Source organism: Pararge aegeria, chromosome 11 (genome assembly GCF_905163445.1).
Source record: "Pararge aegeria chromosome 11, ilParAegt1.1, whole genome shotgun sequence".
NCBI classification, from domain to species: Eukaryota; Metazoa; Arthropoda; class Insecta; order Lepidoptera; family Nymphalidae; genus Pararge; species Pararge aegeria.
In genome coordinates this window covers 16,405,300-16,429,097 of record NC_053190.1, presented here as the reverse complement: position 1 = coordinate 16,429,097, position 23,798 = coordinate 16,405,300, and the positions used below count along the sequence as shown (strand labels likewise).

The following is a 23,798-nucleotide window of genomic DNA, read 5'->3' as shown; positions in this document are numbered from 1 at the left end:
ATTGAACAACTAGTAACAAGTCATGGTCGAAGCCACCTAGACAGACCAGACCTGCGGAAATTCAGAAATTTTAAATTCCCTCATTGCCCTTGTCGGGGATCAAACCAGATACCTCCACAGCGCTCAGTACCTCGCTAGGAAGGTTAAAAATAAAACGTAACGTAATAACTCAAAATTTCCATGTCGTGAACTAGACTCACTGGTTTTTCAAGTGAAGTGAAAGTAAGTACGTATGACACATCGCACTTTTCGTAATGCCTCCCATAACAATACCGTACCGACACAAGTCTCATGACTCATGTATTGAAATTATACTCGTAGTTCCGATTCCGTAACAGTCATTTAAACAAAACATCACCATCATAATTTCTATCGATTCCTTGGCATGCCCAGCGGACCCTTGGTCGGAAGTCGTCCGTCCAAGATAGTCGGGATCTATCAATCATGTTTACCAGCACTTTGGAGTCCCAAGGTCAATCTGTTCTCCAAGTAAATCGTACACAATCAGAAAAATAATTAACTCATTCCTTATTCCAACACGTAGAGTAAGGCACTCAAGTCGATATTATTGACAATAAAAATATTGACAATCAAATGCTATTATTAAACTTGGTATCAAAAGCGCACGGTGAAATCGGCCCTAAGCCCCGAGCCGGAAGATCGTCCAGTCCGTAACGACCCAATAAATCCTTTTCATGTATCGCGTGCGCGTGCGCAAGTAATTGCCAAGAAAAACGCGTCACGCCTGCGGCTCGCGCGTTTTTGTCGAACAGGAAGCGCACGCGCGGTCGCTGCTTTTTATAAAACGCATTAATTTTTAATGCAATGCAATCGAGATCGTTGGCCGCGTTATAATCTGTGAACAATGTTGAAATTTATAGTTTTTTTTTTAGTTTCGAGAATAGAATCGGCCAAGTTAAAATGCCAAAAAAAAGAAAAACGCATACAATAAGTTTTTATTTACTACCTTAATAAAAGGAGTGATGCCCGTTTCCACTAACGACGAAGAAGGCAAGTAAGTTGCACATAATCAAAGAAGATTCCTAGGCATTCAATTAACTTTCACTAAACGATTTAGGTACACCAGACCACTCATATAAACTAATTTGTCTATGGTACTTGCCACAAGGTGTATTATAAATGTTTGTATTTTCTTATTTTTCATTTTTCGTATGGATTTAAGGTTATGAGAGTATTTAAGAGTCGCCTAAAGTTTACGATCCGCCAAATCGATGTCGTAACTTTGGACGGTGTTAGACCTCACATAAGAGTTCGTGAAACCTTTTTTTCTATATCACTTTATATCCGCTTAAGGCAATGCCTAGCTTTAGTGGAAACGGGCATAAAACTCCATTTTATGCACTTGTGCGTATGTTTCAAAAATATGAAAAATATGTACCACATTAAAGCAAAGCAAAATAAAAATATAACAACCGTATCCCTAACAGGTTTGCCGGCTTAAATCATAAAGTGCATCTTAACATATCACCAGAAGGATTTCCATATGTCAGTTAAAACCCAATTCAGCTATCCACTGTGGAAAGTTGCCACCAAATAACCCGTTCCAAATTTTGTATTTTGAAACCTAAGTTTCCAACTGAGTTAATTTCGACTCGGTTGAATAACGTACCTAATGTATAATAATGGTTTTGGCGTTATTTGATGGCAACTTCCAACAGTGGCTAGCTTTAATATCAACTGAAAAATAGAATCAGCCTGTAGGCGAGATTGCGTTCAAGTGCTTCATCATTTGCCCACTACCAGGCACGGGTCTCCTTCCACAATGTGAAGGGGTTAAGGGCGTCTTCCACCACGCTGGCACAGTGCGGATTGTTGGACTTCACAAACCTTTGAGAACATTATGGAGAACTCCCAAGCATGCGGGTTTCCTCACCTCTTCTTTTAATACGCACATAGCGTTTTAAGCAAAAACGACATCACTTAAAAAAGTTAGAGGTGCGTGCTGGTATTCGAATTCGGTCCCCCGAAAGTGAAGTGAAGTCCTGCCTCCTGGGCTATCACCGCTCATTCAAGAACTTACTTATTATTTTTATAATTTAACTCTTTATTTGTACACCACTGACCACTATGAAGTTAGGTAAAGAACAATAGAATTACAAAGACAGAAGTAGAATACAAAAGGCGGCCTTATCGCTTAGTAGAGATAAGGCTGCTTTTGTATTACTCCTGGTGAAATAAAATTAAAGTTATCCCGCACATTTTATTTTAGAAACCTCCCTAGTGAATGGCTACTCCCCGCTGTAGTGAGCGCTATGGTTTTTTAGTGGGTTTTTGGTAGGTCACGGATTCAATCGTCAGGAATTTAATTAATTTTTAAATTTCCTCTGGTCGGTTCTGGTGGGTCTAGACAGTCTCGGTCGGGGCTAGACAGCCACTGCCACTCTACAGACAAAGATACTTGCCGCTAAGCGATTGGGCGTTCCAGCACAATGTCGCTTAGAAACCGATTAGGGTTTAATATAACTGTCATACCTCAAACAGGTAGGCCTGTTACCATTTTATACTGCATCATCGAAACCAGCTGGTTAGATTGCAGTCATGGGCTAACTTGTAGTGGAATAAAATATTACAAAAACATCAAGGAAAAGGTCGATTCTACTGCCAAAGCGCGAAATAGATGTTCCATTTCAACAATTTAGTGTCCCAGGTCGCGTCTTCAAACCATTGAACCGCGCAGGTGAAGAACCGGGCGGGAACTGAAGGTCACCAGACATAATTCACTTATCACTGGGGTCGGCACAAGGAGAGAGCGACGGCCGCCGGTACAAGGTGGCCTGCTCTACATACCTAGAACACCTTAGGTTACCTCCATAGGTTCACATACACATAATAATAATAATAATAATAAATGTACTACGACAATACAGGAGCGAATCGATGATTTTTACGCCATTATAAGGAAAAAGACGGCATCCCTCCTGACAAGGTTGCGGTCGAGCTCAAACAGTATCCTGAATATGTTAGCGGGAAAGTTTGATTCACCTATCTTGCAACACTTCATGTCGGTGCTTGTACGGTGAAGCAAATTGTATTGAATTTATCCTATAATATAATATAATTCTATAATATAATATAATTAATTAATACTAACATAGTCGTTTAAGTTACAAGTTAAAGTTGTTTAGTTTTTAAGTTGAAGTTTTTAGTACTAACAAAGGTGGACCTTAGTTGTCTTAATAAAGAGATTATTATTATTATTATTATTATTAAATACACACATCGCCATCTAGCACCAAGGTAAGCGTAGCTTGTGTTATGGATACTAAGATGACTGATGAATATTTCTTTATGAATAATATACGTAAATACTTATAATATAATATACATATAAACACCCAGACACTGAAAAACATCAATGTTCATCACACAAACATTTTCCAGTTGTGAGAATCGAACCTACGGTCTTGGACTCAGAAAGCAGGCTATATAGTTACATTCTAGTAGAAGTAGAAGATTTTTGTATTTTCACACAATTTAACAGTTATCAATTATCAAATCAACCCCATTACGCCCTCTGCTGGGCACGGTTCTCCTCCCACACTGAAAAAGGGTTAAGGCCGTGGTCCACCACGCTGGCCCAGTGCGGTTTGTTGGACTCCTCTCATGTAGAACTCCCAGGCATGCAGGTTTCCTCACGATGTTTTCCTTAACCGTTAAAGCAAGTGATATTGTAATTGAAATAACAGAGAGGTGCGTTTCATAACAGAAAAGTTAGAGGTGGGAGCTGGGATTTGAACTCGGCCCCCCGAAAGGAAAGTCGAGCTCCTACCACTACACTTCCTTGCATGCCCTGGGAACAGTGGCGTGCAGTGGGTTTCTTACCAGGGTATGCATACAGTAGGAAGACTGCAAAAAAATGCCAAAAGTCCGCGTCCTTTATGAATTATATATCAGATTTAGGGTAGCCAGTGCTTTTGTGCATGTATGAAGTGCACGCCACTGCCTGCGAAGTGTTGCTCTATTTCTAGCCGATGGTTTTCAACTTACCATCAGGTGGTTATAAAATAAAACGAATGATTTAAAAAGTTACTTTGTATTTAGAAAAGGAGATACCTGCCTATTGTTTAAAACATGAAATTATTCTTAATGCAACATTTCCGAAGAGTTTTTTTGAATCTATAATATAATACATACTGGACCGCGAGGTAATTACTTTTATAGATATTGTGGAGAACGGTCTACGCGATACGTATCTACAACTCTACAATGGCAAACAGTGCGGAATCGCCAACCGAAGGAAAAGTGCTCCACGGCAGATGGTTTTTTTTGTATACTAATACTTGACTGACCAATCGATGGCCTAACCTGATGGTGAGTTAAAAGTGTACGTTCCGGTACGTTAGAAAGGCGTAGCCTATAAACAGAACAATATATCACAGGGCATACAAGTAACACACTCCGCAACGGGTATGTGGCCATTAACCTGAGAAGTAGGCGTTAGTGACGGATGGCTAATTAAAGTTTTAAGAGGCAAGAATAAATAATAAGTTGCTGAGTTATTTCTTGCTATACTTAATATATTTAAAACAAACATATCAACTCATTACCGTTCCAATAAAGGGCACAGTAAGAAAAGGTTTTAGGGCGTAATCCCACCACGATGGCCAAATGCGGATTCGTAGACTTCACACTCCCTTGAGAACAATATGGAGAACACTCAAGTATGCAGCTTTCCTCCACGATGTTTATCCTTCACGATTAAAGCAATTGATATTTAATAACACATAGCTTATAGCTTTGAAAAGTTAGAGGTGTGTGCCTGGCATCGTACTGGGTCGCCCTGATAGCGATATCGAATCCCACTAGGCTATCAGCGCTTCATCATATACCAATATTTAAAGCTGAAGAGTTTGTTCGTGTGTTTGTGTACTTGAACGCTATGATCTCAATAACTACTGTTCCGATAAACACTAGGCTATCAGCGCTTCATCTTATACTAATATTTAAAGCTGAAGAGTTTGTTCGTTTGTTTGTTTATTTGAAAGCTATGATCTCAGGAACTTCTGATCCGATTTGAAAAAATCTTTCAGTGTTAGATAGCTCATTTATCGAGGAAGGCTATAGGCTATATATCCTGACGCTAAGACCAATGAGAGCATAGCATCAATAAAGAACGTTTCTAAATCGGGGTTTTCTTTCTTTTTAAGAGCTTCCGCTGCGTGAGCTGCGTAAACGGTTAAAGTTTTGATAAAATCATGTATGGCCCTTTAAAAGTTAAAAAAAAAAGTTCGTGACAGCATATGTCTATCTTTTAAGGTTGACTTATACGCGGGCGAAGTCGCGAGAGACCGTTAGCTATAATATAATAGTTAAGGGTTTATATAAATAAATAAAGACTGACCGACCCTGTCTTGGACTCCAGACAGGGTCGGGCTGGTCAAGTTTCATTTTTATACGTTCTTTGCACGTTGTGGATATCTAGGTATATAGCAAAGAGTGGACAGAAAGCAATATTCTAGAAGTCTTTAACCTTCAGCTACATTTATTTACAATCAAAATAAATGCATAGATAATTGTTTATTGTAATAATATTACTCGCAAAAAGTAAATCTAATACCACATATCGCGCAGTCCTTCGCACATTTCTCTATGCTCCATAGGTCCATAATGCACCTAATATAATTGTGGTGATACATGACCATTCTATCGTGACGCATGCGATGTTTTTTCGCCGCCATCGCGTCCGAGCGAGCGTCGTAGAAAAACTCTCAAATGAGGTTATTTCCAAACGGTAAATAGCAAAAAGCTGGAAGTCAGGTCAGCGACTTGTAAGGGGGAATGGCTAATCACGTTGGGCATGCAACAGTGATAAATAATCATCATCCGCAGCCTGTTGACGACCCAATGCTGGCAACGGGCCTCCTCTCTCATAGAATAGATGATTTTCGTGCATAGATACACCACGCTGCTCCAAACGTCAAATATATAAAACTCCCTCGTTTTTGCATGAATAGCGTGTTTTTTATCAGTGTCCTATTTCAATATTTACTATTTCTTTATTTTATGCTTGTATTTAATCATATTATTTTTTTCATTTAATTTTGTCATTCTTAATTTGATATAGTTAATTAATGTTAGCTTTTTATGGTAACATAAAAGCAGTACTACATCTTTGAAATTGTTTTGATGACCTGAATGAAATTTTAAACATTACCTACACTGGATATTCTTGTATCTTGTTTGTGTAGTTGTAATATAGTTTAACAATATTTATTTGCATGCGGTGTTTACCTATAAGTAGCCTAACATTTTGTTTTTATACTGTATAAGCTAGTTTAAAATTTTTTTTTGAAATTCAAACCAGTTTGTGAATCAAATAATAAAATAAATAAATAAATATACTACGACAATACACATCGCCATCTAGCCCCAAGTAAGCGTAGCTTGTGTTATGGGTAATAAGATGACTTGAGTATATTTTTGTGAATAACTAGCGTACCCAGCCCGCTTCGCCGGGCTAAATTTTGCTTTATTTTATTTCAACAATTAACTTACATGATTAAATTTTTAATTTAAGTCTCATAATATATTAAATCATTTATTTCTTTCCGTATTCATTCTCTTCTATTCTCTTCTCGAGCGGGTGAAGATCATTATCTACACCCATGTACACCCAACAATAGAATATCATCATAGTAAATAAAAGCTGTATGTGACAGTTCAAAAATAGGAGTGCTCCGATCGCCACCAAACCTTACAGGATTACTCGCCAGGTCAGTCCGGAGATTCCCTGAAAGTTTCATTGAAATCGGTCCAGCCGTTTCAGAGCCTATACGGAACATACCCACACACTTTCTCTTTTATATATATAGATAGATAGTTATACATAAATACTTAGAATATACATATAAAACCCAGACACTGAAAAACATTCATGCTCTTCACACAAACTTTTTCCAGTTGTGGGAATCCAACCCACGGCCTTAGACTCAGAAAGCAGGGTCGCCGCACACTGCGCCAGTCGGCCGTCGAAAAAAAAACATAGCATGTTGCATTTTGCAGGCATGCCATGAATAATAATAATAATAATAAAATAATAAACAAATATACTACGACGATACACACACCGCCATCTAGCCTTAAAGTAAGCGAAGCTTGTGTTATGGGTACTAGGATAGCTGATAAATATTTTTATGAATATAAAATATAATACACGTAAATATTTATAATATACCGATGAACACCCAGACACTGGAAAACATCCATGCTCATCACACAAACACTTTACAGTTGTGTGAATCGAACCCACGGCTTTGGACTCAGAAAGCAGGGTCGCTGCCCACTGTGCCCACTGCAACTAGGTGTTAAGCCTTATACGTATTACGTACAAGTCATTGTAGTATACCAACATAAAGAATCTTTGGGAATTAAATATTTTATAGAGATTACCTAATCAGGTAACACACAAAAACAACTCGACTCAACTACATACGATTATAATGTGACGCTACGCAGTAAAATTTTCCAGAAAGATCTGTGTTAGATAGGTCAGGGTACTACTGGGCATGCGCCATGGGTTCATTTCGCGTATCAATAAATTGTTTCCACTTTCAGAGGAGTAGGTACCTATTAAACAGACAATGATATGAAATGGAGGCCATGTTCCCCGATACGAGTTAAGAAAATTATATGGGTTGCGGTCCTATAACACACTAGATATACAACACATCGTCATCTTCATCAGGGACAAGCCTCCTCTCTCATAAAGCATAAACCCACCACGCTTCTCTAATGCAGGTGGCAGGCAGCACAAGGCAGCTTGAACGATTATTTCCACCTGCACGGCTAGCATAGGCAGGAGAAAATTATCTCCTCGGGGAAAGGATACAAATTTCACAGCTTTATGAACTCTCAGAGGACTGGCGCAGAAATGGAAATATTATCCAAATCATATATGTTTAGTAATAAACGGGATAAACTTCTCCTATTCCCTGTTCCCGTGCTTCAAAAGATGGACACCTTAATTCTATCCCATGGAAGGGAATATAATCGGGGACATCATCTTTGTCTCCTGACTGTGCTAGCCCCGAGCCCCGCTGTTAGTAAAAATAGCCGGCACAAAGAGGGCTAAACATGCTGAAGCACGGGGGGGTGGACACCACCCATTTGAAAATAATTTATAATTTGATTGATAAAATATAAATTATTTTCAATGATGACCCGGAATTCGAGTCAGATCAGAAGTTGGATGTGACAAGGCAGTAACCACATGGGCCGAAAATTTATAAACGGTGAGAAGAAAAAAAATTGCGCCATCTATAAGACTTCTACTTGAATTTAAACAGCGACAACCATATAAAAGATTTTTCATAGTAGATAAGCCCAACTAAGTACCTCTAAACTTTAAAAGACTAGAGTAATTATGGTGGATTTCAGGTTTGAACATATTTAAATTTTAAATTTTAATAATAATTCTTCTTTTTTGCTTTTTGCTTTTATAACGCTAGGCAAAAAAAATCTAGACACCATTTATTTTAGATCTGACAACACTAATTTAGCTCTCTAGTGTCTATGCTAAAGTATCAGCAATAATATTATTTTACTTAATCGTTAATATTTGGTTTCACTTCGCTCCTTAAAATTTACAAAAATTGACTACGAAAATAAAAATATAAATACATATGTGTAATATAAATATATGTGTAATTAATATTAAAATTATAATTACTGGAGGCAATAAATCAAGGTTTTGCAGGTTATGTTGCGTGAAGCATCCTAGAACTAGAACTAGACAATTATGAAAATAATCGCTGATAAAAGAATGACATGCCTCAAAGTCATGAAACGATTATCTATTGTTTATTATTTCACGAAAGGTGTTCTAAAATATGTTTGACTACATTTCAGCATGTTTTGCTCAGTAAACATAAACCGGTTACCTATTTATACGAATGATTTTGGATGATAAACAACGCGTATAGAGTACCTAATGTCATTTGATACTTGCAATGAGTGTATTAAGTAATTATATTTATTTACTACGTTTGCTATTCAGATAAATTTAAAAAGAAAAAAATTATGTAACTTTATTTGTTTTGTCTATAACTAATAAAGAAAACATTACCATGTTAATAAATTCTTAGATGTTGTTAATTCCGTGAAACCATTATTCTTAATTGATGATATTCAGAGTTGTTTGCTCTCATGGTGTAAGCATAATATGAGATGCACTTGCGAATTAATTTTATTGATATTAGTCCTTTTGCCGAACATCTTAATATTTTAACCCATAATTATTTAATTATTAAAATGATTTTATCGTGCTATTTGGGTTGCAATATTCAAGATAAGTTTGCGATTGTGGCGCCTCTATTAATTTCAACTCTTTTTTGCCCCACTTTAAAACGCCATGGTCAAACTGACAAATGCCAATGTCGATCGTCAATCGAATGTTGTGACGTGTGTCGAACACAAATGTCAAAAATAAAATATAAAAAAGTTAAATCATAATAATTTTATTCGGTATTTCGCCTTTCAATTTAAATCCTTTGTTTTTGTTGAATAAAAAGTGGTTTGCAACATGCACGGTGTTTAAAATTACAGTTTTCTTATTGATAACTAAAATCCTTGTAAAAATGGGGACGATTTTCCTGGTTCCTTTATCACTCATATTTTGCCTTACCTGGTAAGTTTCAAGCTACGTTTCTAATGCTGCTATAAATTTGTAGTTTTTGAAAGTAATATTTGAAAATAATAATAATTCCTTTTTCAGTTTAAGCTTTGCACATCCGTCGGAAATTGCAGATGTGTTTGGTTTTAAAGTACTGAGGAGAGTTTCGGCTGGACATGACTTTGATTTACTTATATTCACGCAGCAATGGCCCGCCACTGCATGCAAAGAATGGAAGAAACGAGACCATTCCCATACATGCTCTATGCCTCCCAAAGCAGACAGTTGGAGTATACACGGCATCTGGCCGACCAAATTCGGTCAAATGGGCCCTGCTTTCTGCAATCGGACCTGGCTTTTTGACCCAGAACAAATAAAACCCATAGAGGACAAACTTGAGAGTGTTTGGGTTAACATTTTTGGAGGTATATATAAATCCTAACATTATTATTTGTCTATTTTGTGTGAAGTATATAGTCAGAAAGAATATAAAATGATTATTTATCTTTCCTAAGCAGCGAAAAAAATTAAAACCGGTTTTGGTCCTAATCTGGTATTGGAATCATTTTGGTAAGGTTTCAGTTTAGTTTTTTGAACTAGTTAAACTGAGAAACCGATTCTTACTTAATTTCACTTAATCTACGAAAAACCCTAACTTAAAGGGATTATTTTATTTTATCATACAAAATGGTGGTTACAGTGAAGGCTGTTGCAATGAAAACACCCATGTTTTGCTTCAGTTACAAAAGCTAATGTTATTATTGCATTTTATTAAGCAGCAAATTGTACATCTGTTTTTCACTAAGCTAATTTTGAGGGGACCAAGAAAGAGGCATAAAATTATATTTATCCAAACCATAAAAGCAGTGATAGTACACTGGGTAGAAGGCCAACTTCACTTATGGGGGGGCTGAGTTTTATCTCGAATACCAGCATGTGTACCAGCGTTTTAAGTAATTAAAATATCACTTGCTGCAACGGTGGAGGAATGCCTGAGAGTTCTACATAATGTTCTCAAAGGTGTGTCTAGTCCACAAATCCAAACTGGGTCAGCGTGGTGGACTATGGCCTTAACCCCAGCAGGAGACCCATGCCTTGTAGTGGGACAGTAATGGGTTGATATGATGATTGTGAAAATAATTTACTTACACTTACAGGCACTTCACTCTACGCTCTTTGGTCTCATGAATGGACCAAACATGGAACTTGCGCAGCCATCTTAGATAAATTTAATTCAGAGTATAAATACTTTTCCATGGGAATCAAATGGCTTAGTCAGTACTCTATGTCTGATATTCTACAAGCAAAAAACATTGTGCCTTCTAACACCCAGAAATACTCTTTAGTAGACATTAATAATGCTATTAAAGAAAAACTAGGCGTGGACCCAGTAATAGAATGTAAGAAAGAAGACGATGAAAACTTTATATCCGAAATAAGGATTTGCTTCACTAAAGATTTGGAACCCACTGATTGCGACGGAGTAGTATGGAGTTTAAATTTTTATGGTCAAACTATTCTGTCTAACTGTGATAAATCAAAGGATATTACGTACCCCCATTATATAAGTAATAGTTTGATCACACAGTTACACCGTCTTATTTATTGGTTGCAGTGGTTTACTTTATAGTTATTTATTTCAGTTTTTTTTTGGCATCATAAATGAATTATTTTTAAGTAGCTAAATATTTCATGAAATCAAACTTCTTTTAGCTTATTTTTTTTTTTATACAAATGCATTATCTTATAATAAGTTTTTTACAAATAGACCAACTCTTGACTGCAATCAAATCAATCTTCTTATGGTAAGTGACATACTTGGGTAAAATATAATGATAGTTTAAATCGGTCGAACAACAGTTTTGCATTTTAATGAACCTGCATACCTTTATACAACCATGCAGGTTGAATAATTAATTAAACTCCTCAAACAAATAAAAAACAGTTAAAATAATCTGGTACTTACATTATAATAGTCTTGAATTTTTAACTAACCGTAAGTTTCAATTATTATTGTTGATATAATTCATCTTTGAAAATTAGCAACCTTTGCTTAGCAAAGTGTTGGTTTTTTTTTTTTTTTAAATCAAGCATCATGAGCATAATATTTTATAATAATTTGATATATTTATTAGTAATGGTTTGATCACACAGTTACACAGTCTTATTTTTTGGTTGCTGTGATTTACTTCAGAGTTGTTTGTTTCAGTCGTTTTTTGGCATCATAAATGATTTTTTTTTTTATATATGTTTATTTGTTTATAGCCAAATATTTTATGAAATCAAACTTTTTTTTTATTTTTAATTTGACTTTTTGCTTATTTTAATTTTTTTATACAAACGCAATATAATTATTATAATGATAAATAGACCAGCACTTGACTGCTGAAATCAGTAACTTTGGTAAAATATGGTGATAACTGATAGTTTAAATCAGTTGAACAACAGTTTTGCATATTCAAATTAAAAAATTCTTTATTCATGTAGGCCTATCACAGGCACATATGAAGCGTTCATACATATACGTTTACATAATTGTAAGGGGATGGTGATAACTTCGTTGGCCAACGTAAACCTAAAGCTACGACTACTCATAAACTTAACAACTATTCATGAACCTGCATACCTTTATAAAACCATGCAGGTTTTATAATGATACTTGCCTTTTATAACCATGCAGGTTGATGCATTAAATTCCTCTAACAAATATAAATACAATATAATTTAATTTGGTATTGACATTATAAGTCTTGAGTATCAACTTTTTTTTTAGCATATCGTCAGTTTCAATTATTGTTGTTGAAATAATTCATCTTTGAAAAAAACAACCTTTGCTTAGTTAAGTGTTGGTATTAATTAAATTTATTAAAATAAAAATAATCAAGCAACACGAGCATAATATTTTGGTGATTTTTCAAACTTGTTATTAAGTTTCTGTATTATTGGATAATCTTAATTAGTAGGTAGTATTTTACTTATAAGAAATTAATAATTACTTTGCAAATCAAACCTCATCTGTTTCAATTAAGTCACACATCATGAAGCCTTTATTCATTAATATTACTGTATTCATCTCTCATAATGAACTCCTGCTATTTTATCCTACGCTGATTCTCTGTTACAATGTTTCTGATTTTGTTGTACACAAATCTCTTAGCTAAATTGAATGATCTAAAAGTAGTTCTATTTCTAAAAAAAAAAGAACTACTTTTAGATCAGCAAATTTCGTTTTAATTTATAACAAAGTGGGCAACATTGATGTATTCAACAAATTTAATTTTGTGTCATAAATTTTGACATCCCTTCATTCTGTAATTTTTTTTGCGTCATAAATGTGAGGACTACTTGAAGTAATTATGCTGTCATGGAGAATCGGGAGTAATAAATTTATTTGGAGATTATTTTAATAATAACTTTCATAATGTACTTAAGTTATATATTATATAGTAATTTATATTAATTGATCAGCCATTTTTTTTTATATTTTGTTTTTTATATGTATTTTACAGCTTTATTAGCACAAATTAAGCATAATAATTAATTGAAAAATCCACTTTAAAATGCCTGCTCATTAAAATATTGCATAATATGTAAGAAATGAAGTGTTCAATTTGTCAATTTTTAAAAAACAATGTTCTCACAAATAAACTGTTTATTGATGTTATTTTTGTTTCGTTTCCTCTTTTATTTCATAACTAAATAATCGTGTTTAATAGGTCCTTATCTTAGATTTTGGGTTAGATTAGGCCAATTCCACAGGAAAATTTGACAGCTCAGTCAGGTTAACCTGACTGAGCTGTCAAATTTTTGACAGACAAGGAGCAAGACATTTTTATCTTAACTTACCGTGAAATCATACTTATCTACTGGTAACAAGATTCAGATTCCAATGTTTAGATTTACCCGGGAAATTCCGTTGATGCCTTGAGGTCTGGCCAGTGCGATCTGTTACAGGAAAGCAATGGCCCACCCTACCGACAAAGACGTGCCGCTAAGCGACTTAGTGCTCCGGTGCGATGTCCCGTAAAAACCTATTAGGGGTATAACTACTATACTCTCTAACAGGTGAGCCAGCTACAATATTACCACCAGGTAATATTGCAATCAAGGGCTCAATTGAAAAAAAAGCAGAATAAATCAATATAGGTACTATGACAATACACACATCGCTATCTAGCCCCAAAGTGAGCAAGAAGGGTGTTTACTTGGCGTTTCTAAAGAGAAACAGGGTAGTTGATTGTAGGTCCACCACATAAGGACATTACCGTCACTCGCGTGAACTTTATATATGCACAAAAGCACTGCCTATTGCTACTGCGACACCACTGGCCAACCGCTGAGGCCTCTTGCTTTTCGCTCACACCTGATATCTTATTGGATATGAAAACAATACAATCCACATTTGCAAAAAATAGTTACGCAGTGTTTTCTCACACTCCCACAGATAGAACCTTTCAAATGTCAGAGCGTGATAGAGCACTATATAACTATTCCGTTATGCAACGTTTATTTGCAAGGCCATGCAGTAAACTTGCAAATACTGTGACGATAGTAAAATTTATACAAAAATTAATTTATTTCAAGTAGGCCTACTTTATAAGCACTTTTGAAACGTCACGTATGTTGTGACTACCACCGGTTCGGAAAGCAGATTCTACCGAGAAGAACCGGCAAGAACTAATTAGTTGCTCTTATCCAACATCAAAATTGACAATCGAATGTCATATTAAATCATTGCCTTAATGTAAAACTACCTTAATGTCAGTTGTTCAGTTCGTTTGGGTCCAGCGGCTCCATGCGTTTTATCTCATCTGTCCACGACTTCCGGGGTCTACCATTGCTGCGTTTACGGGTACCAAACCAGGGTAAAGCAGTGAAATGGCATAGAATGGCAAAATCCTGCTGTTGCCAGTTATATGAAAATGTTAGGGTAGGCAGCGCTTTTAGGCATGTATGGAGTGCACGCCAATGGAGGTCGCCATTTCAGCACCTTGGGACCCCAACGACCATCGTGTTCCCGAGCTATCTGCCCTGCCCATTGCCACTTCGACTTCGCGGCTCGCTTAAGCTATAAGGCCACTGGTTCTTCACCGTATCTCCTCATTTCCGATTTGATCACGTAGAGCTACTCCGAGTATAGCTCTCTCCATCGCCCGCTTAGTTACCCTGAGCCATCTTATGAAACCAGAGCAATAAAACATCACCTTTTAGATTAACTACGTTCCATCGCTTTTCATAGATTTTTTTTCCGTCTATTTATTAATATAGCTTATCATAATATATATTAGTTTATTATTGTTATATTATTTTTTTATTTATGTATCTTTTGTTTATGTATTCGTAGGTAATTTTATTATAATTTTACACCACCTATTTGTTGTCGCTCTTGTTGTTCTAATCCTAAGGTTGCCTGGCAGAGATCGCTTTTAAGCGATAAGGCCGCCTTTTGTATTCTACTCCAGTCTTTGTGTTTCTCTCTATTCGCCCTTTATTTTCCGAACTGTGTAGTGGTGTACAAATAAAGAGTTTAAATATAAAGACGGCAAGAAAGGAATTCCAGATCTTTGCTAATAATAAAAAAAATCATATAATTAACTTTTATTAGCCCACTTATCAACATACACCCATAACATACAAATACTCCATAAGAAAGTAGATCTCAATTAGGTAGCATATTACTTTAATATATCAAAAGTCCAGGCCTAAAGTATTATTTATTGCATTGAAATTAGTGAATTACACTAGTTTTTGCACGTCATACTTTACATATGTCAAAGTATTTTGACGTAACACGCCGAATTCAGACTTGATTAAAAATAGCAGCTATTGTGCACCCCTTGACACTATGATAACTGCAGACGGGACCAATCCTGAAAAAAATAATGACGAAATAAATCTATACTTCTATAACTACTAATTCTCACATCAACTCATTACTGGCCCACTACAGAGCACGGGTCTCCCACAATGAGAAGGGGTTAAGGCGTAAGGGGGTAAGGTCGTAGTATATTTATTAACTATTTATTTATTTAAGATGAGCAATTCCGTAATTGTTTTGGCGTAACCGTTTACGTATCGCACGCATCGGAAGCTCTCGAAAGGAAAAAAATTATACCAGTTTTTTTTGCAACATTTTTGCGTGCGTGATGTTATATAGCCTTTAGTCTTTCTCGATAAATGGACTTTCCAACACAAGAATTTTTCATTTCAAAGTAGTAGAGATAGCCCCAGAGATAAGCGCGTTCATATAAACTCTTAAACTTTATAATCAACGTATATCAACAATTGCGCAGAAGACAATAAATATATCCCCAGATTTTATCCCCTGACAAGGTATATGATAAAGCACGGGAACATGGCTTAGAAGAAGTTCACCCCTGTTTATTATTACACATATATTATTTGGATATTATATCCACTTGTGCGTTGATAAAGCTGTAAGGGAAGATACATTTGTATCCTTTCCCCGGGAAGATAATTGTCTCCTGCCCTAGCTAGCCGTGCAGGTGCAATCTGTTAAATTATCACCAACTAGCTGTTGCCCGCGACTTCGTCGGCGTTTGATTTTGTTTTTTAATGTGGCATTAAATTTAGTTGCAGTTCTAAAAAAAATTTAAGTATTCAATATCGCTAAGCCTTAAATGAGGGGTTTTCTTATGTCCGCTGGGGAGTTCTGTTCACTATCTCCAACCACAGTTTGGGCAAAATTAAACAAATAATTATATAAATTGTCGGAGTAATGGTGTAAAATCGTCAAGCACTTTCATCCCCTGTCCCAAAGGAGCCGAGCTTAATGTCGGGATAAATAGTATCCTATATTACTTCCAAGAATTTGTGTACAAAGTTTCACGAGGATCAGTTAAGTAGTTTTTGCGTGAAAGCGTAACAAACAAACTTACATTGACATTTATAATATTAGTAGGGATAGGAATAATTAGTACCAATAATAGTTAAAAAGAGGATATTACCTAATCCATCTAAAGACGACTCGTAGTCTTCAGGGGCGAATATCTTCTTGGGGAATGTAGTCATGAATTTGAAACTATCATTTTGTGCAAATTCAGGTTTGTGAACTTGTAGATATAATCTGTGGAACAAAGACATCGAATTGCAACAACGCATCTGAAATCGTATCCGGTATTTTCTTGACTGGGTAAGACAGTAGCCCTAATCGAATCGTTGTAGGATTCGTGATATGACCGTATTCAATTTCACTATAATTAATCTAAAAATAAAATTGTAATGTAATTTATATTTTATTTTTTAAAACATTTGCACACTGTCTGTGACAGTCGAGTTTGAAGGGTCTGTTTAATTAAATGTGTACTTGTTATGTAGACATTGGCATCTTGGAGATGTGTCATAAAAAGTTCATAGTTTTTATTAAACGTAAGCTTATAGAGAAGTCCTTTTATAGTATAAAGGACTACGTAATTGATAAAAATGCTTGGTTGTGAATGATTGCTCTAACCAGGTTGCTGTTCCAATAGTTTTAAATGACAATGTGAGATGGTAATAACAAAAAAACACAACCGGCTAAGTTTGTTGTGGGCTTCTTCTTAGACCAGGACGCATTTGGAACCCTCGTAGCTTTAGTTTTAAGTTTACGAACATGGTTATGGCCATCATCTCACTACCGTGTAATTCTCATGTAATGTACGCATCAAAAGTGCCACCTATGGGCCTACCTGGATAAAGATATTTTTGACTTTGACGTTGACACACAATTTGGCAAATAAATAAATATTATTATTATTATCAGTCGGCCGACCTCCCTGGCACGGTGAGCACTGTGATTTAAGTGGGAGGTCTCGGCTCAATCTCCGGTAAGGGCAATTCGGAATTAAATTGATTGAAATTTCTCTGGTCTGATGTAATGGGAGAATTTGGCAGGGGCTATTTACCACCCTACCGACAAAGACGTGCCGCTAAGCGATTAAGCGTTCCGGTACGACGTCGCGTAGAAACCTTAGGAGAATGGCTTTAATAAAATCAGGTTAGCCTGCTACCATCTTGACTGCATTATCATCTACTTGAGATTACAGTCAGGGGCTAACTTGTAGTGGAATTAAAAAAAAGAATTAAAAAAAAGTCGGGGGTAATAGCCTCATCGCATCCGTGTGTTGGTGTGCACGTTTTTATGCTGCTTTTCAAAATTCAAAAATGTTTTATTCATGTAGACCACAGGCACGTATGAAGTTCATCCATTTAACATGTAACACTAATGTAAGTAATATACGTTGATGAAAATACTTGAGTTGTCACCTTTTTAAAGAAACTTTTAAATTAAAACATTTTGTATACGAAGAAAATAAATGTATATTAAAAAAACAGTCATCGTTTTCTGGAGAAAATTCGTTATATTATTTATAATTTATCATTCATATTTAGTTCCTTTCATAATCTGTACTTTTGTGCCTATTACTGTACTGTACAAAATTATTTCGATGTTTCACGGCTCACATTTTTTTGTTCAATATATTTGCAGTTTACTTATCACTTACACAATAAAGTAGCTTTTCTATTTACACTGTACAGTAGTGTTAATAGAGACGGTTCGTTACCTGACAGCGCTCAGTTGTTCCTTAGCCCCGAACGTGTGCGAGAGGGACTGCCCGTCGGGTAGCCGCAGTTGTATGCGCGCCTGGTCGTACGACGCCTTGGGGGCGCCGGCGGAGGGGGCAGCGGGGGGCGGGGGCACTGGCGCCGCGGGGGCGGGGGCCGGTAGACCTGAGGCCGCTAGTCTAATATAAAAAATAAATTTAAAAACCCCCGACTCTAGTGAAGGCCTTTCATTTGACAGTTGACACCCATACTTTTTTTTAATTTAACAAACAATATGACATAAACATAAACTAGCCACATATTGAGGGGGTTGTGAAAGAAAAACACCATTTTGTGGGGCGGCCATCTTAGATTTGGAATTTATCATAGTTAAATTTTAACTAAAAATTAAAACAGTTAAATTAAAACAGTATTCTTCTAGTCATACCCTTTCGCTTGGTACCCATAATGAAGGAGTTGTGAGTAAATGTGTAATCCGGTATATGTAGGGGAGACAGATTTTCATCAAACAGCTAAGGACACTCCAAATTAAAATTAACATTTCAAGCAAAAAAAGACATAAAGACAGACAAACACACACACGAACATATACGTCACACTTATAGCACCCCATCGATTTTGCATTATTACCCGGGGCAAAAACTACACATAGGGTTAAATACACTGATTCAAACAAAGGAACTTTGTCTTTTGAATTTGACACCTCACATTATGGCTTCAACATCATGGCGGTTTAAGAAATTCATTCGTTATCAAATTCAAATTTCATTAATTTCAAGAAGACATAATATAAGACACTTTGAAACATTAAGTATGCCTGTTTATAGTGACTCTACCGGTTCGGAAGGCAGATTCTAGATTTCATCCAAGAAGAAGCCGGAAACTCAGCAATTTTCTTTTTCATGTACAACCCATAATCAGGGCATATGTCTCCACTCAGAATGTGAAGGGTTTAGGCTGTAGTCCACAATGCTGGCTAAGTGTGGATAGGTTAACTTCACACACCTTTTAAAGAATTATGAAGAACTCTAATGCATTCAGGTTTTCTTCACTGTTAAAGCAAGTGATATATAACTTAGAAGTTAAAGACACCTGCTGGGGTTTAAACTCGAAAACCAGACACATGGTTGAAAATGCTTACTTCCTAGCTTGTTTGTCTGCCTCTATCTGTGCTCGGACTCTCTCTCTTGCCCGCTGGTCTTCCAACTTCTCCCTGCGTCGCTGCTCTACTAACTTCTGCATCTCCTGCTCTTGTAGCCTCTGCCGTGCCTCTTGCATGTCTTTGCCGGACTTGATGCGGAGACGCTCGCGTTCCAGGGCTTCAGCCTGAAGACATGTCAAATAGCATTTCAAAATGAGGTTAAAACTACATTAACTATTTCATTAAATTTACAAAGTAACAGTAAATAGTAGAAGAAACGCTATCACAATATCATTGGTGCATAGTGCATTTCATCAGGAGCCGAGCAAATCGCCAAAATAGCACAGGAGTGGCAATAGGAGGCGAGGCGCAACACGGTGGTTCGTAGAGTAGAAGAGCGGAAGAAAGTTTGTACGGGAAACTTATCAGATGCTTTTCATAGACAATGTAGTTGGACATCACTTGCACTATTGTAAGATATAAATGTGATAGCCAAACTCGCTAACATTCAGCATACATGTTTATAAACAACAAACGCGAAAAAAGTCATACACCTTAAAGTAGTACAAGTGAGTTAAATAACAAACTGTTTTATATTAAATTCAAAACAAATTAGAATTTACTACTATAAATAGAAAATTCTAATTGACCAAATGTAAAACCTCATTACATTCATGATATACAATTTGAATTCCCATTGACATCATTGATGCAGCAAATTATGTTAATACTAGCTGTTGCAAGTGACTTTGTCTGCGTTTGATTTTGTTTTTTGATGTCGCATTCAATGTAGTTGTAGTTCTAAAAAAAAATTAAAGTATTCAGTATCGCTAAGCCTTAAATGAGAGGTTTGCTGCTGTCCGCTGAGGAGTTATGTCCTCTAACTCCAACCACATTCATCAGATATAGAATTCATCCCCTCTCCCAAAGGAACCGAGCGGGATAAAAAGTATCCTATATTACTTCTAACACTTCCAAAAATATGTGTACAAAGTTTCATTAGGATTTAGGTTAAGCAGTTTTTGCGTGAACGCGTAACAAACAAACTTACATTGACATTTATAATATTAGAAGGGATAGGATAGTAGGGATAGGGATGGATGACAGTCATGCATATTTTAGCTCTTCAACCCACTTTTTTCAGGACATATTTTTGATTTAAATTACTCTAAAATATATAATCCATTTTTATCATTTCGTAATTTGTTATTGGGCTTTGTTTGCTTTACAATCAGATCTGCGGTTCTGCAGATTGTGTTTTGATTTTTTATTATTGAGATAAAGCTTCTGCTGTTGGATTATATTTTCATATAGCTATTATTTACAGTTGGCTAAGGGATCCACGAGAAGTTATATAGCCATGTATAGAAGGTGGCTAACAAAAGTTTTCAGCTCTAACAAAGAAGTGGCACTTAGCTATTGACCATTTGAGTATGATGCTGCGTAGTAACCATTAAATAAATTAATAAATATACTACGACAATATATACAATATATACATCGCCATGTAGCTCCAAAGTAAGTGTATCTTGTGTTATGAGTACTAGATGTGACTAGATGACTGATGAATATTTTTATGAATAGGATACATAAATACTTAAAATATATATATAAACACCCAGACACTGAAAGACATTCATGTTCACTAACATTTTTCTGTTGTGGGAATCAAACCCATGGCCTTGTACTCAGAAAGCAGGGTCACTGCCCACTGCGCCACTCGGCCATCAAATTTATTTTTAAGGAGTTAAGATCTTATAGAGCTGCAATATCCATAACAGGTTAGCCCACTACCAACTTAGACTGCAACATCACTTACCATCAGTTAAGATTGCAGTCAAGGGCTAACTTGTAGTGATAAAAAATCTGCACTACTGCAATAGATAACTCAGGAATAGATATGGTTTGGGTGCATGAGCTATCATGTAAATAAGCCATAATTAATAGTAAACCTATTTTCACTACGCTAGAACTCCTCTATGATTGGACAGAGTTATAGAGCGTAGACCCATCACCCCTGCTCCACTGCAGTTTAACAAAATTACCAATGATACACAAATTAAAAAATAATTGTTAAAACAACTATTCATTGTCAGATGTTGCCTTAACAATTCTTCATTGTAAAGGATGCTTCAGATTCAGAGAGAAATATGAGTAGAGGGTAGATCTGTTTGGTGTGGAGCATAAAGATTGACAAAATTATAATTTACACCATCCATTCTCGTGTTTCAAGCAGAGTATAGCAAATTAAGCTTAATTTTCATAATATATCACGTAATTCCACAAAGTAACGTCTGCTTCTATCCATATACACAAAAGCCATTTTCAGCAGATAAATCGCAAATTGATCTTTGAATGTGATTTAACCCAGCTGCAATTTCAATTACACATTCAAATACAATTAACTTAGTGTCCTGCTCACAGTGGCGTGCACTGGGTTTCTTACCAGGGTATGCATACAGTAGAAAAATTGCATAAAATGGAAAAATCCTCCTCCTATACGAGCTGTATTTTAATTTTAGGCTATGTAGTGCTTTTGCGCATGAATGCAGTGCATGCCACTGCCTTCCATTATTGAAAAGAGGAATTAAGAGCTAGTCTAGTTTAGTTTGCCAGGCTTTCAGAGAGTACACATTGGTAAGAATAGCCAAGACTGACAAATAATACATAGAATTAGTGTACTGAAACCAATACCACCAAAATTGGTGACGTTGTGATGAGGATGTTAGAAATACCTTCTCTTTCTCTTCCCTCTCTTTCCGTTTCTGTTTCATTCTCTCTTCAAGTAGAGCCATTTGAACTTTCTTTTCCTCTTCAGACAATGGTTTTTTCTCCTCCGTGGACTCGGAGAAACTGCTGTGATTCGACTTCGCCGCGTGGAATTCCATTTCATCCTGATTTTTGAACAGTTTACCACACTCATCGCATTTGAATGACTTCGCCTCTTGGTCGCTTGGTTCAGAAGGAGCCGGGGCAGGCGTATCGAGTGATTCGGATGTTTCAGCATTAGTTGTATTAGTAGCGGCACTTTCAATAGTGTATCCCGTACTAGGTTCAGGGTCATCGGCGTGTGCTAAAAGCCACTCCATAGCCGGCTCCACGCCCTTAAAATTAGTAACAGCCAGTGCTTTTTCCCTAAAAACCGACAGAACCGACATTAAATTATAACAGTTTTATCCTGCACTATAAAAAAGTTTTGTGGCCAATACTCACGCTCTCTCTTTAGGAAAACCCATTTCGATCAATGTTTGTACCTCTGCCATTTCAAGATTGAGTGTTATTTAAAAAATGATTTGATGCAAAATTATTAGCTTTTCATCACTCATCAGCTGTTTTCACGCTGTTTTCAATTGACTGGTCTGTGGTTTTCAAGACAGCTTTTTCAAAGGACAATATGAAAATACCATAGACAAATGACAATATAGTTTTTCTTTTTTCCATGCTTTTTTAATTCGTCCCCATAAGGATAGGTGACGGTCAATTATTATGCAGCCTGTTCACATATTTATATTAAATAATTTATTCTTATTCTTGAAAACAGTCCAAAGTTCCTTGTCTGAATTTAGAATTATTACCCGTACATACGCCAGTATTATTGACGTGAGTATATATAGTAATACTATATAGCGCTCTTAGATTATACTATGATAGTATATTCGGTATAAAGACAATAATACTGCCCGTGCGCGGGCTGAGGCCACGGGGTGTATTAAAGAGTTTAAGTATTGTTATAAAATATTTACAATAATGTTAATTGTGAGCGGACAATTGAAGTAAAATTCTCATAAAGTAACATTTTAAATATTTAGAACGTGGAACTTATACATACTATAACTATATAATAATAATATATATAACTTTACGTTCATAGTGTAGCCAAAAAATGCCAACAAAGAAGATATAAACAGTAGGTAGAGGGCTCAGGTATACTTGGGTAATGGGTACAATGACTCGGCCTACGGACTCGACACGATTTTGTGATTGGCGTGAATTGGCGCGTGGCGCGGGAACGATTTTCAAAAATCAAGAAGAAATAATATTATGCCCATATGTCACTTGTGTCAATTTACGCTGCTGCTTGTGTTTATATAATTTATTTATGATATTTTCGAAATTAGTCGCCGGAACATTGTAAATGACTGTTTTTTCGGCGGGAAACTCCGTACATGGCGGACGCGGTTTTCTCAAATTTTTCTTTGATTTTACTGTAAACTCGTCTTGAAAAGGATTTGGTGTTGTTTATATTGAACTGTAACTTGGCCTGTCAATTTGTGCACACGTGTTAGTGAGATTCCGGTGTAATTTCGGTGTTTTATGTGAATTTACACAGCAGCAGAAATAGTTGTTATTGGTGATATTCGTATAAATCTAACCGTATTTGGTGTTGGTTAAATATTTATTATGTGTCTGTAGTTATAGTGTTTCCAGTAAAATGGATCTAGATACACCTCCTGAGCCGCC

At 36.1% G+C, this 23,798-nt stretch overlaps 2 protein-coding genes across 2 annotated transcripts; one reads left to right on the top strand and one right to left on the bottom strand.

The window, feature by feature from the left end:
- Positions 1-9,409: 9,409 nt before the first annotated feature.
- Positions 9,410-11,877, top strand: LOC120627673 (ribonuclease Oy). Its single transcript, XM_039895697.1, has 3 exons — positions 9,410-9,646; positions 9,734-10,056; positions 10,789-11,877. Exons 1-3 carry the CDS (start codon positions 9,597-9,599, stop codon positions 11,259-11,261), a joined length of 846 nt encoding a protein of 281 aa, XP_039751631.1. The 5' UTR covers positions 9,410-9,596; the 3' UTR covers positions 11,262-11,877.
- Positions 11,878-15,214: 3,337 nt separating this feature from the next.
- On the bottom strand, positions 15,215-22,731 carry LOC120627714 (UBX domain-containing protein 1-B). The gene is made up of 6 exons (XM_039895739.1): positions 22,551-22,731; positions 22,073-22,472; positions 19,338-19,522; positions 18,196-18,375; positions 16,600-16,718; positions 15,215-15,501 (listed from the first exon to the last, which is right to left on the bottom strand). The coding sequence occupies exons 1-6, from the start codon at positions 22,598-22,600 to the stop codon at positions 15,455-15,457; spliced, it is 981 nt and encodes a 326-aa protein (XP_039751673.1). The 5' UTR covers positions 22,601-22,731; the 3' UTR covers positions 15,215-15,454.
- Between the last annotated feature and the right edge of the window lie 1,067 nt (positions 22,732-23,798).

Excerpts from the sequence above, each read along its gene's own strand:
- LOC120627673 (XM_039895697.1), top strand. The coding sequence starts at position 9,597 with ATGGGGACGATTTTCCTGGTTCCTTTATCACTCATATTTTGCCTTACC. Across the intron at positions 9,647-9,733 it reads CTCATATTTTGCCTTACCTG|TTTAAGCTTTGCACATCCGT; the intron begins GTAAGTTTCAAG and ends TTCCTTTTTCAG. Across the intron at positions 10,057-10,788 it reads TTGGGTTAACATTTTTGGAG|GCACTTCACTCTACGCTCTT; the intron begins GTATATATAAAT and ends TTACACTTACAG.
- LOC120627714 (XM_039895739.1), bottom strand. The coding sequence starts at position 22,600 with ATGGCAGAGGTACAAACATTGATCGAAATGGGTTTTCCTAAAGAGAGA. Across the intron at positions 22,473-22,550 it reads GGTTTTCCTAAAGAGAGAGC|GGAAAAAGCACTGGCTGTTA; the intron begins GTGAGTATTGGC and ends GTCGGTTTTTAG. Across the intron at positions 15,502-16,599 it reads GTCGTCTTTAGATGGATTAG|GATTGGTCCCGTCTGCAGTT; the intron begins GTAATATCCTCT and ends TATTTTTTTCAG.